General features: G+C 39.7%; 1 protein-coding gene across 1 annotated transcript in view; it reads left to right on the plus strand.

Annotated features, from left to right (window-relative positions):
- GALNT5 (polypeptide N-acetylgalactosaminyltransferase 5) overlaps positions 1–20729 on the plus strand; it is a 53905-nt gene that overhangs the window by 25345 nt on the left and 7831 nt on the right. Inside the window, exons 2-7 of the mRNA XM_004032666.5 lie at positions 1494–1660; positions 3225–3344; positions 12842–12977; positions 13574–13693; positions 16710–16827; positions 17839–18162. Of these exons, the coding sequence (XP_004032714.3) occupies positions 1494–1660; positions 3225–3344; positions 12842–12977; positions 13574–13693; positions 16710–16827; positions 17839–18162 (985 nt within the window). The remainder of the gene's footprint in view (positions 1–1493; positions 1661–3224; positions 3345–12841; positions 12978–13573; positions 13694–16709; positions 16828–17838; positions 18163–20729) is intronic.

Here is a 20729-nt window from a genome sequence, read left to right on the forward strand (position 1 = left end):
TCTAGGTGGATGATGTGGGTAAGTCATTTAACTTCCCAAGATTTGAAGAAGTGTATAATAATATGTATCTCAAGCAGTTGTTATGAAGACTGAATTCAATTATGTACAGAATAGCACTTTGGCAACACTAGACTGTCATGCAAATGTGATTTGCTTTACTATGGTTTTTGCTCTTACCTATTTCGTATTTGTGGAATAAGTAAAGTATAACCATGTTATTTGGCAGAAGTGCCAGCTCTCACAAAATGTCGCATCTACTGCCAGCTGCTTCTATTCTTGTGGATCTAAGGCTTCCTCAATGGTTACTTTTGGAGCCAGACTGGATCAGTGTTCGAGTCCCAGCTCTGCCATTTACTAACTGTAGAATCATGGACTAGTCTTTCCATGATTTTGATTATTCACCAATAAAAAGGGAAAGAGATGCTGGTAATTTGAGGTCGACATTGAAATAATAGAGAATGCTTATAATATTTATGATCATCATCATTAATGATCACATTACTGACAGTAGCTGTGTTAGTAAGATGGCAAATACATTTTGTGAAGTTCCACTGGGCACTGCCTATCAAGAATGGCACAGGCAGGGGGTGAAAGAATGCCAACAGTGAGGCAGTGTATTCTGCAGGGCATGGGAAAAAACCCAGGCCAGTTGCAACCCACCTGAATACTAACTCCCACTGTAGCCTGGATTGCATTCCTATGCCAGCAAAATGGTTTTTCAACTGTGGCTATTCTGTAGCAGAGTATCAGCAAGGAAGCCCCGGATACGGAAGCTAAAAAGAGTTTAATTATTTGGCACATATATATTATGCCATAAGTACATACACAAGCAGAATGGGAGAAAAGAATAAATCCCATGGCACTTGGCAGATAGCCAGTTGGAAAGGCAATCATAAACCACTTGGGAACATTAAATAAGTCAGAATGCTATCTTCTAGCATATAATCTAGTAATGATAACAATAACTACCATTTCATAAATTCCTGTGCCAGGAACCCTGCTAGGCTTTGTATGTACATTATCACTAGGCTACAAAACTCTATTGAATAAGAACCATTTATTACCTCATTCTGCAGATGAGGAAACTGAGGCACAGAGAAGTTAAAGAAGGCATTAATGGTTAAAGACCTGAGAAATATTGGCCATGAGATTTGAAATAGAGTCTAACTACCTGTAAACCCTGTCCTTTCCACTGCAGTGTGATGTCTACATGGGACATTCTCATGCCTTGCATCTCTAGTCCTTTTATAATAACCACGGTTATGGGTAATTCTTCTGCTTTTTTATTTTGCATGTACCCCTCCCCAAAAAAAGGCACATGATAAATAATAAAATCATCATTGGTATATATAAATAGATGATAGATAGACCAGACAGATCGATGACAGATTAAGTGTGTGTGTATATGCACACCATCACACTCTGTGACTTTTAAAACTATCTTGTGGATCTCCTTAGCACATCTCTTGTGCTCTGCTTATATTCTGGCCCAGATGTGCAGAGCAGCTAGTTCACAATAACCTCCCAACCACCAGTGTCATCATGTGCTTTGTGGATGAAGTGTGGTCCACTCTCCTGAGATCTGTTCACAGTGTCCTCAATCGCTCTCCTCCACACCTCATCAAGGAGATTCTGCTGGTAGATGACTTCAGCACCAAAGGTAAGGAAACCACTCAGGCTATCTCTTGATTTCAAAGTTTGGCAGGAGCAAAGTTTAGTAGCAGTTTGGATGGCAAAATTATAGATAATTGGATGAAGCATAAACATCGTACAAATGCTTTGTTTTACGTGGAGCCTCAGAGACATAAGTCTAAGCATCTATGGACGTTAAAAGTCATCTGGAGCTCTGTTCAGTCAGTTGTCTCAGTTGTAACTCTCCTACCATGTTGGAATGATCTAACTATGGCTCCTTGGAGATGGGCACTCTGAAGTATTGGAGTTTAGATGTCCTCTATAATTGCACAAATCCCTTTTAATGGAATCACAATTAATGGGAGGCCTTGCCTACTGGTAATAACTAGAGTTACAGTTAGACTCTATGGAAGGCAAAGAAATTGAGATCTTATGGCTTCTTCCTTGAGAGCAAGGCATATGATGTGTTCAGTTAAGTCTTAAGAAGACAAATTGCCAATAGGACAAGAGAGATGAGGTGATTCCAACAAAGTTCAAAAGCAGAATCCACCATAGCCTTTATGTTCATTTTTGCTTATTACAGTGAAGAATCTCACTCTTTGGGTTGTCAAATAACCTGTGTATGTAGGTGGTCTGACAGCCACATTACAAATTCCCAAAACGGAACCCATTTTTCAGAAAAGTTTAGAAAATAGCAAAGACTTGGCAATGCTAATGGAACAGCTTACCCTTGAGCTGTGACCACAGCAACATGGGAAGTTTCTTTAGCTTCAGAGTTTCTGCCATAATCACACTGAGCTCAAGAAGCTGTGGGATGACAGAGAAAAACTGGCTGAAAAACATAAAATGTGGCCTTGGAAGCATAAACAGAAATAGTACCCAATTAGTAAGTAGATAGGAGTCCCTTCATGAGGGGCAGGTCCAGATTCTGTGGGACCTGAAGCTTATTCAGTTTTCAGGGTCCTGTCTAAGAAAAACTTTCTTAGAAAGTTTTCTGGAAGCCATTCCAACCTAGGATAGCTGTCAATAGCTTGATTACACACAGAAATGACTGTAAGTCACATAAACATAGCTCATAAAGCCCCCGGAAAACTGTTCCTTTAGCTGGATCCCTCCATGGCCATCTAATAAGAGAGAAAAGGTGTAATGGAAGCGGATGTCAGAGTAGAGAATGAAAGGGTCTTATTTGCACACATTGTTTAGCCTCTTCCTTGGGTCATGGAAGGGGCTTTTGCAAGAGGTGGGGCTGAGAGTAGAGACAGAATTGTGCAGAAGCCTGAGCTACATATATTTTAAGGCAAATCTGCCCCCACCTTGACAAATACTCAGAAAGGTGTGCCCTCCACTGCATCACCTTGCAACACTGAAAACAAACATTTGGGGTTTGAAAAATCAGACAGCTTTGAATATTGAAACCAGATAGAATCCTTCCAAGAAAATGACATCAGAAAATAAAATTATGACCCAAGGAATAAAATTCAGTGATGATGGTAATGTCATAGTTTTTGGCATTTGACTTTGGGGAGCACTTCTGATACTATCTGGACTTACTTAATTCAAGTATTTCCTGGTTTATCTTTACTCTGATGTAGACTATCTAAAAGATAATTTGGATAAATACATGTCCCAGTTTCCAAAAGTTCGGATTCTTCGCCTCAAAGAGAGACATGGCTTAATAAGGGCCAGGCTGGCAGGAGCACAGAATGCAACAGGTAAGAGGTTACTCATTTTTTTTTGTTTGTTACATTTTTATTTTAATTTAAAATGTTTCTCAAACATACAGCAAATGTGAAAGACCAGCACAATGATGCCTATATATGCATCACTTAGTTCCATCAATTTTAAACAGTTTTTATAATATGTGCTTTATCATAAACACACATAGATACCTATTGTATATACTTTTTTCCTGAACCTTTGAAAAAGAAGTTACAGACATCATCATACTGCACCCCTAAGTACTTCAGTGGGCAGCTCTGAAGAACAGGAGCATTCTCTTAAATAAGCACAGCTTTCATAACTAAATATAATACCTACTATATGCTCTTTTCAAGTTTTCTCATTGTTCCCAAAATGTTTTTGTTTTTGTTTTTGTTTTTTTGAGACAGAGTCTCGCTCTGTCACCCAGGCTGGAGTGCACTGGTGCCATCTCAGCTCACCACAACCTCCGCCTCCCTCGTTCACACCGTTCTCCTGCCTCAGCCTCCCAAGTAGCTGGGATTACAGGCACCCACCACCATGCCCGGCTAATTTTTTGTATTTTTAATAGAGACGGGGTTTCACCGTGTTAGCCAGGATGGTCTCGACTCCTGAACTCGTGATCCGCCCGCCTCGGCCTCCCAAAGTGCTGGGATTACAGGCCTCAAAATGTTTTTTTAAATTCGGGAACTAATTAAGTTTCATACTCTGCATTTGATACTTTGGTCTTCTTAGTCTGAAAAGTCAACTCCTCACACACTTTGTTTAAATACCAGTGTGTGTGTGTGTGTGTGTGTGTGTGTATTTTAAGTTCATGCCATTTGGTACCACCGACCATGTTCTGAAATTTTTGATTTCCTCTTGTTACCTGCAGGATAAATGTTTTTGGAGTGAAAATATTATATAGAATGCTACTACATAGGTGATAGAAATGGTATACATCTCATCAAGAGGCATATAATATAACATAATATCACCAGTATTGTTGATACTAACTTTGAGAGGTTAGTTAAGATGTTGACAGCTAAACCTTTACTTTGGGATTAAGAAGTAATTTGTGGAATGATACATTGATCCATGAAAATATTCTGTTTTTCTTACAATGTTTTACCCAATGGTTTTTAGTATCCATTGATCATCCTTGCTTAAATCAATTATTACACTGAGGACTGAAAATTTGCTTTTCTATAATTCATTCTTTTTTATTTAGCTGGCATTCATGTGTAAGGAGAAAATCTCTATCTCTCCCTCTCCTGCTTTCTAACTCTTCCTCCCTTTCCCCTCAATCTCCCTCTCCCCTCCCTCTCATCCCCTCACCGATATGGATTTATGGCTCAGAAATTAAATGTGTATTATATCACCATTATTCTTGTTGGTGTTCAAATTGTCCCAAATTTGACCACTAGGAGCTTCTTCAAGCCTGTGCCCTTTTGACCTGACGCATCAATATTTCAAGATTTCGTTAATGTTTTAATTCTATAATCCTCACCCCTCTCTTCTCTGACCCATGTCTATTCTTCCTATGGTTCTTTCTGCCTTCCCCAAAGGCCGTATGCCTTCTTTTCCTCTCCCCTTTTTAGTGTGCAGGTGTTGGTGAGTGAATGAGAAGTGAATCTATTTTATGAGTATTCTAAAAACAACATCAAACATTTGGGTTCATGTTCATACATTTCTATGGAAGGATCTGTGCCCTGTAATACTAGCTGATTTATATGCTAGGTGCCATTCTGAATACTTTGTGTATTAACTGATTGAATCCTCACAATAACTCTATGAGATGAGTACAATCACATCCTCATTCTACGTATGAGAATATAGAGGCACAGTGAGGCTGTGCCTTATACAAGCTCCCGCATCTAGCCAGTGGTAAATCCAAAGCTGGCACCTGAATGCCCTGACTCCAGAGTCCATCCTCTTATCAACTACACCTTGAGGCCTCTAGACATTTAGGCACCACTCTGGCCGTGTAAGCCCTGCTTTTACAGGTCTCCACCAGCTTAAATTCAAGCATGTTCTGATGGGAAGTTTTCTGCTTACCTGAGTTTAATTTTCTCATAACTGGACCCCATATTTGAAGCTCTTCTCATTTCATTGGTTTGCTAACAAATGTCTTCTCTTTGTAGAGGAAATTTTAAGTGAGCAACAAATACATCACACCAAAATTGGCATTGCAGTGACAGTTAAGATTCTTGATGAGAGACTGCATTCAGAAAAATTTAATGGCATTCCATGCTTAATTTCCTTTGGAAAGTAATTATCTATAAATGATGTAAAAATAGGATACTCAAGAACTAGTTTAAATAGGTAATTTTTGAGCAGAGGTCTGGGTGAAGAATATTCCCAAGCAAATGGAGCAAGAAGTATAAATGTCCTAATGAAGAAATGAGCTTGGCATATTCAAGGTAAAGAAATAAGTTCATTTTGACTCATGGGTGCTGACCATGGGGAGAGTCATAAAAGATTCATTAGGGGAGAAAGAAAAAAGCAAGTTTTTCTAAAGTTTTGTGCATCACTTAAAGATTGTAGGCATTATTCTCAGTATAAGGTGAGGCCAATGAAGAATATTAAATAGGAACAAAACTGTCTGATGTACATTTTGAAAGCTCATTCTGGCCACTGTGTAAAGAATGGATATTAGGAAGATGAAAAAGGAAGTAGGGAGGCCAGTTAGAAGGCTACTATAGTTGTCCAAGTACCAGGGAGGTGCCAGGGTAAATGGGAGAAATGGTCAGCTTCATCATAGATTGTGCACATGGAACGTATAGGACTTGCCATCAGATAAGATGTGAAGAGAATAAGAATGACACCAATCAGAAACAAACCCTAGGACTGGTATCTGAACAACTTGGTGGGTGGTAGGCTCAAAACTGGAGGAGCAGGTTTGGAATTGCAGTTGAGTTTTGATTTTGTCCATATAAATTTGAGATGAAAATTAGATATTCATGCACAGAAAGTAGAATACAGAACCAAATATGGGTTACTTATTTAAAAATTTTCTCTCTGCTTGCACAGAGCACAGAGTATGCTAGTAACGGCCTCCAACACAGTCCAAACTATTAGACAACATGGGTGGAGTGTCTTAGAAGGGGTGTTATGAGCTTGATTAAAGCAGTTGCAACTGCTTGCTCAAGTGCTTGCAGTTAACATCCATAATGTAATTTATTTGAATTTAGCAAATCTGAATGTAAATTCAGATTCGTTAACAGCCTTGAGAATATTAGCTCAGTAACTGTCAAACCATTTTGACAATGGCTTGTGTAGAAATAAATGTTTCATCACAACTCAGTACATGTGTAATCACACATATAACTACAGTAGACATTTTATCAAATAATATGTGGAATAGATTCTAATACCTTCTTTTCTATGTTATTTATGTTTTAGATCCTGGCCAATCTCAATAAATTGATTTAGTGATTGATTCACTAAGGGAATCTACAGCTCTCAATTTGAAAAACCCCAGCTAGGTGGATCTTAATTGCTTGCCACTGCCTAGTAGAGTGATGCTTCCCAAACTATCTGAAAAGGACTTTTTTCCCCTAATTTCCAATTTTTTATTGACCTACCCCTTTGTAAATTATAATCAATATTAATTACCCAAAAAGGAAAGTAGATATATAAAACACAAACCCATTTTTATTATATATAAAATATATATGGCTGGGTGCAGTGGCTCACGCCTGTAATCCCAACACTTTGGGAGGCCAAGGCAGGCAGATCACCTGAAGTCAGGAGTTCGAGACCAGCCTGCCCAACATGGCAAAACCCTGTCTCTACTAAAAATAAAAAAAAATTAGCTGGGAGTGGTGGCAGGTGCCTGTAATCCCAGCTACTCAGGAGGCCGAGGCAGAGAATCTCTTGAACCCGGGAGGCGGAGCTTGCAGTGAGCCGAGATCACACCACTGCACTCCAGCCTGGGCAACAAGAGCAAAACTCTGTCTCAAAAAAAAAAAAGTATATATATATATATATATATACACACACACACACACATATATACATATATATATGCATATGTATCTACATGTATATAAAAACAGTAAATTAATAAATTTATAAATTTGACAAATTGCTATAAAGTTTCAAAATATTTGTTCTCAATTTCTATTGCTATCACCCTGTAGACAGCAGGGTCTGTGGCCTACACTTGGAGCAGCATTAGTGGAGCTTGGGTGCCTGAGAGTTTGGAAAGAAGAAAGGTGTGTCTCGATGTATCCTTGCCCAAGGATACATCCAATGCTGGGAAGTACACCTGTCCCCTGTGGGGAATTCAAGGCAATGCAGGATCAGTTTTAGCAGAGAATGTAATTCAGAGACTGGCATTGAGCAGAGATGGCAGGCGTGGTGGGTCCTCTCAAACTCCCGTGGGTGTGCCACAGCTCTCAAGAGTAGAGATAAGTAAGAGACTAAGGGCCTCCTGAAGAGTTCCTGTAAATTAGAGATCAGCAAAGACAGCAGACAAAAATTTTCTCTAGGATGCCTCGCCAAACAAGGAGTTTAAAGATAATAATCTGAGTCCAGAATCTGACAGGCCTTGATGCTACTGTTCCCTAAAATTTGCCCTTTAGGTCTCAAAGAAAAGGGAAGTAACAGGCAAGGGTGAGATCCAGAGATCCGAAGACATGCAGAAATAAAAGTCAGATGGCCTATTTTGGTCCCAGGGTATTATGAGGCTCTCTGAAGTTCTGCAAGAGGCTCTCTGAAAGTCTGCAATCATCTACAAAATAATAAGGGGCCAAGCAGTGATCTGCCTTACCATTAGCAATGTCTACTATGCATTCAGTTTCCAGGGCATGTTAGTTCTTCATCTGAATCTAATTCAGGCAAAAAGATTAGGTCCAATCAGTTGCTTGCTGTGAATGAGGAGGTTGAGAGGCCCAAGTAGGATTTTAAAATTTGACAGGTAGGCCGGGGCAATGGATCTCTAAGAATTGCTCACTATATGAAGCCAACAGAATTAAAAAGATAGAGTAAATGAGATATCAGGGAAGAGGTAGATCACCCACATCCCTTCCTAGTATGGAACAGACCAAGTGATTTACTGCCCTGCCAAGAGGAGTTACAGTCAGGCAGTAGAGAGTCAAAGTAAATATTAGGTTTTCATTTCCTTCATGACATGGCATTTGGCAAAATTCCTGACATTTCTATGAGCATTCTAAATAATCACTTGGCTAACTTTAAGTAACTGGACAAGTGACATCTAACTCCTAGCAAACTCCAAGGTCTCCTAAAAAGCCACAGTAGACATTTGTCTGCAAACTTTCATAACTTGTATTTGCTGCAGGTAAAAATTCTTTCCTTAGCATTACTTAGGAGGCATTATGTAAAATTAAACGGCACGCCAAGCCAACATCCCTCAAGGAATCCTAGACACAACCATCCAGCATTAACTGGTACTGCAGCAATATTCCAGGCTGGTACACTGGATATAAGTGGGGGTCCATGCTCAACAAGGACCCAAAATTTTTGGCACATTGAACAGTTTTATGTTACCCCCCACCCCCCAGATTTTTAAGTTACAAATGAAACCCATCTGTAAACAATCCAGTATTATTGAGACCTATCCTTAGAAAACAGAAAATCCTACCAGGTAGCAATCAAGGTTGGACTAAAATTTTATATTCTTTAACCCACCTCTCCCTATATCCCCTCTCTCCTACCCTTTCCAAATCTAGTGCTCTGTAGCACTATAGGGTCACTATAGTTAACAATAGTTTATTATATATTTTCAAGTAGCTATCAGAGAGGATTTTGAATGTTCCCAATACAGATAAATGATAAATGTTTGAGGTGATTGATATGCTAATTACCCTGATTTGATCACTACACACTTTATGTATCAAATATCACTATATACCCCATAAATATATACAATTATTATGTGTCATTAAAAAATTTTAAGTGATTGGGTTGATTATTCTGACAGTAAATTATACTAGCAATTTTTAAAGAATTTAGATATCAGGTAGATCTTAGAAATATCTTCATAGGGCAAAGCTCAAAAAGGTTAAGTAACTTATCTAACCTGGCTAGGAAAAGCAGAGCTCAGATTGAAGGCTGTTGTATGTAACTTTAACGCTATGCTTATTTCACTGTGCCTCTCGCCTCTCCGAATCAGGAACAGTGTGTACAATGTCCATAGACAATAACCATGCCAATCAGAAATCCCACCAAGAGTGAGCTACACAGAGAGCTCCCTGTTTTCTCACCTAACATAGCCCTAGGATCTTATTTTAAAACAAAGTGTCTGAAAGTAGAGCAATAGCATGCATGCACAGGAGGATTCTCCTCTTCCCCAAAATAAAACAATATAAAATTCCAGACTATGTTTTGAGCAGATGCTGCTTCCCTTAGGTCCTGGCAGCAAATGAATGAGAATTTTCGTAGGGATCTGGGCCAGGTGGGAAGTGAATGCAGGTTTGGGGACCCATCCTGCTGCCACTGGGGACTGAGAAAGATAATCCAGGCCCCTTTGACTTCATAAGGCTGCTATGGGGATAGGGACAGGTGGTGTAGTAAAGAATGCTCTTTAAACTCTAGGTCTGAATGGACCACAAGTAGAAATCTTATTATTATTATTATTATTATTTTGAGACAGAGTCTTGCTGTGTCACCAGGCTGGAGTGCAGTGCCGTGATCTCTGCTCACTGCAACCTCCGCCTCCTGGGTTCAAGTGATTCTCCTGCCTAGGCCTCCTGAATAGCTGGGGATACAGGCACACACACACGCCCAGTTGATTTTTGTATTTTTAGTAGAGATGGGGTTTCACCATGTTGGCCAGGATGGCCTTGATCTCTCAGCCTCATGATCCTACCACCTCGGCCTCCCAAAGTGCTGAGATTATAGGCATGAGCCACCACACCCGGCCAGGAATCTTTTTCTACTACATTGTATACCACCAGCCAAGTGGACTTTAGCAGGCCACGCTTCATACACCTACATGATGACTCTGTGAGTCTTCCCATGACAGGGGAGATGGCTGTCCCAAAGGTGCCATCCCCAAAGGACACCCTTAGGAGATGGCTTAGTCCTTTTGGGCTGCTATAACAAAATGCCTTAGACTAGATCATTTATAAATAGCATATATTTATTGATCACAGTTTTGGAGGCTGGGAAGTCCAAGATCAAGGTACTAGCAGATTCGGTGTCTAGTGACAGCTCACTGTCTGCTTCAAAGGCGGCACCTTGTTACTGTGACCTTACATGGTGGAAGGGCAAATGGAGCTCACAAACACTCTCCAGCCTCTTTCATATAAGCACTAATCCTACTTAAGAAGACTCCACCCTCATGATCTTATCACAAAGGCCCCACCTCCTAATACTGTCATCTTAGGGTTAGGTTTCAAAATATGAATTTTGGATTGACACATACATTCAGACCATGCAGGGGACAATACCCTGTCATTGTCAAACAAGCATTAATGCCCTGAAAATAGGACCCTTCCAGCCTGGTCAGGAGATGAAACTGCTATCTCCAAGAACAGAAGACTACATGGAGCGGGTTTGCTTCTCACAGATGGTTTCACTAAACAGAATCCTCAAGAACACTCCACACCAATACCTTGCCCTCATGCAAAAATGCCATTGTTAACCAAGTAATTAATATGATGCTAAATTCTATTAATTGAGAGGTAGTTTGCAGATTTCAGTGATAATGATCTGTCATCTAGATAACTATCCTCATCTAGTTCTCTAAGCCTTCTCATACCCAAAGCTCTGCCTCCTTCTAGCATTTTTTAAAGAATGTAATCTACGGAATGAGCTACTTATTTTCTAATATCACATTGCTGTTTGTTAGCTGTGCAACCATAGAAAAGTTACCTAGGGTCTTTGTTCTTTAGTTTCCTTGTCTCTTAAGTGGGAATAAAAATTAGTTCTATAATGCAGGGTTGTTGTAAAGACTACATAAAACATGCATGAAGAATGTTTAGAACAGAGACTGGCATAGAACAAGCACTTAGATGATGGTTGCTCTTACAGGTATGTCAAGAGCTGAGCTGAGCACCCAGGTATCAAAGTAGTCAATTAAAATGATAAACCAAAATGAAAGCAGTAGTCAAGGCTTAATCCCTTACTGCAACAGTATCAGCAGGAGGCTGAACAGGAGAAGGCACTGGCTCCTCCTATGTTCCATTTTTCCCCCTGGAATGTTGCTGAGTGATGGATCAGAGCAGAACAGAGCAGACAAGAGGGGCATCTCACTGCCTGCCCAAGGAACCCAGCACAAAAGGCTCCTTCTGTTATGTGGCCCTGGGATGCAGAGTAAGAAAGCGAAAGGCTAGGAGTGGGAAAGCACTGAATAGTGAGTCAGAGTCGAGCAAAGTGTCTTCAAGACCCATTCCATCTCCAATAAAGTGGTCCTGGCAGAGGTTTTGGCCTGAATGGAGGCACCTGAGTTAGGAATGCAGACAGGCAGAAGAGCAAGTGCTGCAGCCGAGTGGAGGGTCTGAGACCTGGACCGCAACTCCCTTTAGAGACTTCAACGCACTGGCTGGGCACCAAGTCTGAGTGAGAAAGCAGGTTTCCCCCATGAGCCCCAGTAGGTAGAGCCTTTGTATTACCTGTGGTTGGGCCTGAAAGATCACACATAGGATGTGGACCAGGAGCTTATTTCCTGGGTTGTTACACTCTCTCACACACACATCACACCACACACACACACACACACACACACTTCACTTGTATAAGATCCTCTGGAGCAATGTAGATGCTACTGAGGTTTCAATGGAGAGAGAGAGAGTGTTACTTCACACAACTGACAGGGAAATAAAAGAGTTCTTAATACTACTTCTGGCCTCCAAGTTTCTTTTCCTTTTTTTTCCTCCTCTAAGTCTTTTTAAAAATTGTATAAAATACATAGAATATAAAAATGTATCATCTTAACCATTTTTAAGTGTGCAGGCCCATAGTGTTACATACGTTCACATTGGTGTGCAGTCTCCACGACTCTTTTTACCTTGCAAAAATAAAACTCCATACCCATTAATCAGCAACCTCCCATTCCCCACTCCCGTCTCCTATAACTCTTTTCATTACCTCCTAGCCTTGCTGGTTTGTCCACTTTAATTTCTTTCATCCCTATTGTGTGAAGTAATTTTTCCTCTTCATCATTCCTAAGGCCAAACTTGTCATCTCAGTCTGTCTGCTTCTTAAAAACAAAGTCCCAAATCCTGCACCCCCAGCATTAATGGGCACACTCTCTCAGAGGGGACTTCAGCAACTACATTTAATACCAAGTATTCTTTTCAGATTCTTTTACCCATTCTAAATGGCTTATCAATTTTTTCCAAACATAAATTATGTTTGCACCACAGGATTCCTAGGAGCAAAGTTTCTCTCATTTCAGTATGAAATGAAATTATAGTGACCACGAATTCAGAAAAAAAAAAAGAAAAAGGTCACTGCATTTATAGCCACATTTCTGGAGCAATCATCAATACCTTTGAACATGAAGTACACACATTCAATATATCGTATTTTCAAAGTTTTTTGTGTGTGTTTGGCCCTCTAGGTGATGTGTTGACATTTTTAGATTCTCATGTGGAATGTAACGTTGGTTGGTTGGAACCTCTTCTGGAAAGAGTTTATTTAAGTAGAAAGAAAGTGGCCTGTCCAGTAATCGAAGTCATCAATGATAAGGATATGAGGTAATATTTACACATTCCACAAGATACTTTCAAGCACATCTTCAATCACAAGCAGCAGAAAGTGCTGAGTATATGCCTAATATGTGTGTTTTTTCAAAATCCAAGACATATACAGTTTATCTACTTAAATAAATGGAAAAACATGGTCGATATCTTGGGATCAGAGTCTGCTGATGCAATAATCTATCTGGTCACTACAAATTCTTAACTCTAAATACCAATAAATCCTAATACTCATGACCTAGTTTTTCCCCTTTATATTTAGCTGAACCCCAAATATTTATTTACCTCAAATTTAGTTGTTATTTCTGTGGGAAGCGTATATGTGCTTTTAAGTTGCTCTTGTATTTTTTTTTCTTCAAAACTGGCTAGCATATTGTTATTATAAAAGTATAAGTTAAGCACAAATAAGCCAATCAGTTACTAATGCAAATTGTACTTGTAAACATTCTTGAACTATTATTAAAAGGTGGTGATCTAAACTCATCAAAAGCACTTGTTTCATTCATTTGATTACATCGTGAAGCCAAATTGATAAAGTATATAAAGATGTATATAATCCCAGATAACACTTTGTTTTTCATTTCCTGGATTAGTTACATGACAGTGGATAACTTTCAAAGAGGCATCTTTGTGTGGCCCATGAACTTTGGTTGGAGAACAATTCCTCCAGATGTCATTGCAAAAAACAGAATTAAAGAAACTGATACAATAAGGTGAGTGTGGGAAATTTAAGACTAGAAAGCAGTCATGTATCTTTTTGTAAAAGCATTAAAAAATTCTACAAAACAGCTGTATCTTGTTATTCTATAGAACATTAAGAATCACAGTTCTAGCCAATAGATTACCAAAGCAAACACAGTGTTCTTGAGAAATTCGTTCCCAAAACTCATTCTTCACTGGTCATTTGTACCCTACTCAGGCCTGAACACAGAAAAATTCACTAATGCTATCTGTCCCCTAGGATTTGCAACCTAAGAAACACAAACTAGCAAAATGTGCTGCATACATACTATATAAACACATGTAATATTAAAGTAAACATAAGTGCAAATTAAAAGTAAATAATGGTAATAGAAATGTCATTCTAATGATAGCAATGGTTAGGATTTTCTTTTACAGCCTAATCCTACCCCCTCCATGAGAAAAGTGCCAAGTTATATGAATAAATTTAAAAATTGATTCAGAAGCTGGATATGAATTCAAGTTTGGGCTTTTATTTCCAAGAAACTGCATTGAAGAACACAGCTTAGACTTGAAGCTGAAGTGGAGGCTTCCCATTACTTCTTCAGAATATAAGCCTGCAGGACAAGCATTAAGCCAGCCACAGGAAGAGCTGCAGGGGGCTTAAACTTTCCCTGTTGTAGTGACCACTTAAGCAGACACAAGTAAGCCAGCCCCAACAGAAAGCCAAGCCCAGACCGTGCACCGAAGCGTGTTTTCCCCAAACTTACCCCTCAATCAGTCATACCCGCCTTCCTTGCCAGGTGTGATGCCTTCAGAATTATTCCACCAAGCAAAGAAGTGAAGGTTCTACCATTTATTGAGCACTCTGTGCCAGGCACCTAACTCTCTTCCTAACTCTAGGAGGGAGGTGGAAGTATTCACCTTAAAGAGATGGGGAAATTTAGACTTAAAAGCATTAAGTAATTTTCCCAGGAATACACAGCTAATCAAAGAAGAATTTGAGACTCAAACCCAGAACTACCTGGATTTAACACTCTTATTCTGAACCTACACCTAAAGAACCTCTGCTTTTTCCATACTCTCATGTTGAGGGCCAATGTAGTGGTTGAGTTCAGACTATATTCAACATAATGTTAGGACGAGAATGCGTTCTGGATAGTCTAGTAGGAAAATTGGAGAGCAGAAAGAAAATGAACATAAATGGTGGCGGAGGGGAGAGAGGTGTGGGACACGAATTATCTCCCCCTTGAGATCACTGTATACCCTAAGCACAAAGCAGGCTCTCCACAGAAACTACTTTAGCTGGCTGAGTGGTGACCACCATAGGAAGTGATTCCAGTCTTGGCTAACTGCTGACTAAAATGTAGTTTCTATCCTCCATGATCAATATTATTAGTGAAGGTTCTGGAGACAGTCTGAATCTCAACTGTACCACTGAGAAGTGGTATGAGCTTGAAAAGGTTACTTATCATCTTGAGCCTCTGTTTCTTTATTTTTACATAAAGACTCATAAAAATAGCTGCTACTTCGATTGTTTTAAGAACGGAATCAGATAATATATAAAGTGCTTTGAAAGGTGCTTGCCATATAACACGCTGTCAGTAAAGTTTGTGTGTGGTTGTGAGGCAGGAGAGTAGGGTCTGGAGGCAAGAAGCTTAAGGCCAATTCCTGCCGACTTCCTAAAGCTGAATCAAGAAAAAACACCAAGGTCTGGGGGCAGGGAATCTAAGGCCAATTCCTGCTGACTTCCCAAACCTGGATCAAAAGCAAAACACCTGGGTCTAGGGGCAGGTGATCTAAGGCCGATTAACACCCACTTCCTAAAGCTAAACCAGAAGGAAAACCCCATTTCCCCACACCCGAGTAACAAAGGATCAAACGCTACTCTCCCTACAGCCCTCCCCTTCCACCACATCTCAGACAGAAAGGGAGAGTCTCTGCCTTGGACTGGCCAAGCAGGGAATTTCCCTTCATCTGCACAGGGCGCCAATTCACCTCAGCCTTTCATTAGCCAACCAAATCCTCCATCCAGATAAGGGGCAGCCGGTAGGGACCTCGAAAGGAGTACTTGAAGCCCAGAAAACTTGTAACCCGGCCCTTGAACCGTTTGCTCCGGCCCACTCCCACCCTGTGGAGCGCTTTCCCGCTTTAACGAATCCCTGCTTGTGCCGCTTCGTTCATGTGTTTCGTTCCTTTGTTAGTGTGTTTTGTTCAACTCTTTGTTCAAAATACCCAGAACCTGGACAACTCACACTCACGGCCTTCCTTCCAGTAACGGCTGAGAGGCAGTACAGTGGAGTGAGTGGCACAGCGTCCCCTCAGACTGCCCAGAGCAAACCCAAGGTGTCTACTGTCCTTGGGAAAGTTTCTTACCTTCTCCGTGTTGCGGATTCCCGAGAGCTTGCTTGGAGGTTCTAGCAGGGAGCGCAGCTACTCATATACCCTTGACGGAAGACCGGAAGACCGGAAGACCGGAAGACCGGCCCTCCTCTATCAGGGATGGTGGTCCTCTTCCACAGAGCGCGCAGCGTTCGGGAGGGACGCACATGGAGCGGTGAGGGAGGAAGGAGACAGCCGCCTAGCCAGCTAGATCAGCCGAATCAACCCTGGCAATCAATGGGGTGACAGATGTTGCAGCCAGATCGCCCTCACATCCAGTGTTGCAGATTCTTAATAATTGCACACACAAGATTTTTTGTGAAGTCTGGGCTGGAATATATATATAATACTTACAATAGTGCCTGATACTCTCTTAGCCCTGAATAAGTGTTAAACATAACATTCCTGGACAGTTTGTGTCACAGTATAAAGGACAAATAATACTAGTTCCAGGATGCATCTTTGCTGAACCTAATCTAGCTCTGCCACCATGATCCAGGGATCGCATCACTTAAGCCCTATTTGTGACTCCATCCCAGGGCTTCCCTGCATCAGGTAGCTATTCTGAAAAGCCTCCTACCTCCAGTACAGATGTACAGAGGAACAACTCTAAAAGTCGAGCTTTCATGAGATGCAAGTTTAAAAAACAAACTTTTCTTTTTGTAGGTGCCCTGTCATGGCTGGTGGATTGTTTTCTATTGATAAAAGTTACTTTTTTGAACTTGGAACATACGACCCTGGCCTTGATGTTTGGGGTGGGGAAAATATGGAGCTCTCATTCAAGGTATTACCAGGTGTTTCCCAACTTTTCTTTATGATAATGAGTTAATCAATTTTAAATGGTTTGATTTTACTACCATAATCAGATATGTGACTGCCACTGAGAGGAAATTTCACAGAAATTTTAGGGTCTCCGGATTAATTTTTTCATATCTCAGATTGAATTTGGGAGAATCGATTGCTGTCATAAAATTTATTAGCATTCTCTAATATTTCACAACACCATTTCCGCTTGTAAATATGGGGGAAATGACTTTCTGCCACTCAGAGTAAATGCTGTGGAAGTCATACGTGCTACAAAATAACTCTCCTGGAACATCTGTCTAGAATGTTGGAAGGAATAGACTCAATCTGTAATGGATCATCTTAGAGAACACAAATGACAGAAGTACATTAAAATACCTCTAAAGCAGGTCACCAACAGGTCAGGTGTGCCTTATAGTACAGCTCCTTTGGGCACTTTATACAATCTATTATACAATCATTGATTAACTTCTGAGAAAGCCTTGGCAACAGCAGTAGTAGAGAGTGTCCAAAAAGTAATTGCTTTCCTATTGGGTGGGTGTTCTGTATGTATGTAAAAGGGTGTAATTTTGGAGCTGCTGATCATGAAGGATGGTTTTGAGTTGTGTTCCACAAGCCTTTTGCTTCTTCCCAAAAATGAGAGTAGAGGAACGTGAACAAATGGACATCTATACTTCTTTCCCTGATTCAATCAAAACAAGAACTCATGTTTTACAAAATGGGATTCTATGAAGATTTATTTACAAATTTAAAAAAACTTACATTGCAGGTTAGGAAATGAAAAAATTACATTTTACTAATCCTAAAATGATCCACAGCAATACACAAAATTAAATAAGCCTGTTGAGTTTGATTTTCTATTGCAAAAGTGTTTTTGAAGTTGAGTATTACTTCAGGTAGGGGGAAACAAGGTGGTTTCTTGTCATTGTTAAGTGCCCATGATTTGTGGATAATCATTTGATAACTGATGCTTATCATCAAATTCTTCCAGGTGTGGATGTGTGGTGGTGAAATTGAGATCATTCCCTGCTCCCGAGTGGGCCATATATTCAGAAATGACAATCCATATTCCTTCCCCAAAGACCGGATGAAGACAGTGGAGCGGAACTTGGTGCGGGTTGCCGAGGTCTGGCTGGATGAGTACAAGGAGCTGTTCTATGGCCATGGAGACCACCTCATCGACCAAGGGCTAGATGTTGGCAACCTCACCCAGCAAAGGGAGCTGCGAAAGAAACTGAAGTGCAAAAGTTTCAAATGGTACTTGGAGAATGTCTTTCCTGACTTAAGGGCTCCCATTGTGAGAGCTAGTGGTGTGGTAAGTTCAAGTGGCAATTTAAAATCTTACTCCATAAAAACAAAACACAAAATCTCTTTCAAAAATGTGTGGAAAGAATGAGTAATTACATTATAAATAAACACCAAGTATGAGCAAAGATGGGACAAAGCATGGCTGAGAATTAAATATAGGTAAACTTGAGGAAGGCTACCAAGTGGTCATGTTCATTGATTAACTCAACAGATATCTATTGAGTATCCGTAGATCTGGGAGTATTTCAGACTTGGATTACAGGGTGATGAATGAAGTAGACTTGGTCCCTTCCTTGTGGAGCTTAATTTGGGTAGAGAAGAAAGATTATAAACAAATAAGCAAGTCAAGTGTAAATACAAAATATAATAGCTCTCATTTAGGGAACAGGCCACAATTGATGACTCCTCAGTTAGAGTGGCCGAGAAATCCTCTCTGAGAAGGAGACTTTGTAACTCAGGCCTAAAACACTAAGTGTCAGTCAGCCAAGCTCTAAAGAAGAGTGCTAGGCAGAGGGTAAAGGTCATGTAAAGCCCTAAGACAGGTGAGTGTTCTCCACCCAAGCACTGGAAAGAAGACGAATGTTGTCAGGGTGTGAAGGAGGGAAGAATGGCACCAGATGAAGGTGAAGAGGAAGGAAGGAGCCAGATCACACAGGTCCTTGTAAGCAAAGTAAGGATTTTCTTTCTTTCCTTCCTTCTTTCCTGCCTTGCTTCCTTCTTTCTTCTGAAAGCACTGGGAAGTTATTGAGCAGAGTTAAGCAAGGGGGTGATAAGATTTAATTAGGGTTTGTAAAGATTCAAAGAGGAACTTAAAATAACAGAAAATATCAGAGAATAGCAGATAACATTCCAGGGCATGAAGGATGGTATCCAAAGGGAAGAAGCTAAGCCAGATAAGGTAGCCAGAGTACAAGGCTAAGAAAACATCAAGAAAGAGGAGAAGCTGGGGAAAAGCCATTTCAAACCCCTTCTAGGAGTGAAGCTGCATTTGAAGAGGATGGTAAGACACGTGGGTTTAGATATGATTAGTCAAGCCTTCAGCTGGGGTTCTTAGACAGTCATGCTTATTTCTAATCTTTTATTTCTGACTTAATTTGACTTATAACTATCCCCAGTGTTTTTGTTTTATTTCAGCTTCCTTTTTCTTCATCCAAGAAATTCTTTAAAAATGTGACCATTAGTTATCCTGCCCTTTTAGGCCAAATTTTTTCAGTTCTTCTAAAGAGTGGATTATACCATGCTTTCTGTCTGGAAAATCTCCTGATAGCAAAAACTTATTATAATATTCCACCTTGAAAGTATTCGGGAAATCCAGGAAAGCTATGAAAGACAAGAAACTAGTCTTAAAAAATGGTTCTGTTTTTTACAAAATTCAACTGATAAATAAGTATATGTGACCTGTTTTTAGGTAACGCACTGTATTATAAAATTGCCATTTTTATGGGTCCAAATAGAATGGCAGCTACTTTAAGTGGCTCAACCTGGTAACGTATGAGACATTTTGGATTTATATACACTGTTCAAATAACAACATGTCAAATATAACTGTAAAATAAATTTACAATTTTTAATTTCAACCGCTGAGCAGAAAAAAAAAAGAAAGGAATTTCCACTATTCTAATATTTCCCATTCCAGCAACGCAGAATCTCAGTAAGAGTAATAATAAGCTTTAACCACCAGAGGGCACTAGAAAACTACCTTTGGGCTCCGCTGTTGCGCTAACCTGAGTGAGTTCCTATGAAATTTCTGGAGAGCTCTCCTAATGAAACAGCCTTCTGCTGATGCCTCCGCTATACTATATCAAAATGCACCAAGTATTTTAAAAAGTGATTTTAACAAATTCCTTCTATTTTCCTTTGTTGCCTTCCTTAAACAAATTTCAGTGAAGATGTAGTTTGCTCCCTTCTGAAGCAAACCAGCAGGGAGCGTTATTACCATTTTTAAAAAATTAGGACCTTTCTCCAGGTAATTTACAACAAATTAAGTAGATCATTATTTTAGATAGACAATCTTGGAAAGTTCCAAGAAAATAAACTCCACAACTTCTTTTTGTTACTTGCTTCGTTTCCCTTCTTTCAACCTCCACTACGGAATTTAGATCCAGTGAAAGTTTTGTGTTTTGTAATAAGAACAAACATTTTCTTATCGAACCAACAATATTTGAAGCTAATAATCTCACCAATAATGTATTTTTCACTGGATTAAACTGCTGGCAAACAGTCTATAGCTCCGTTTCCCTTTTTTCAACCTCCACATGTAGAAATTTAAATCCAGTGAAAGTTTTGTTTTTTGTAATAAGAAGAAATATTTTCTTATTGAAATGACAACACTTGAAGCTAATAAAAGAATCTCACCAATAATATATTTTTACACTGGATTAAACCGCTGGCAAATAGCCTAATGTTTAACAATTCTGTCATAAATTGTGTGGAATGTCTACTTCCTAAATTGGAAAATGAAATAATACAACATGGATAATTTAAAATTCATACACTGCCTATTTTTTTTAAAGATTAAAATGGTTTACAGTAAAAACATGGATCGATTATTTTTAAATAAAAAGGAAAATTCTG

The sequence above is a fragment of the Gorilla gorilla genome, chromosome 11, assembly GCF_029281585.2.
Source record: "Gorilla gorilla gorilla isolate KB3781 chromosome 11, NHGRI_mGorGor1-v2.1_pri, whole genome shotgun sequence".
Classification (NCBI taxonomy): domain Eukaryota; kingdom Metazoa; phylum Chordata; class Mammalia; order Primates; family Hominidae; genus Gorilla; species Gorilla gorilla.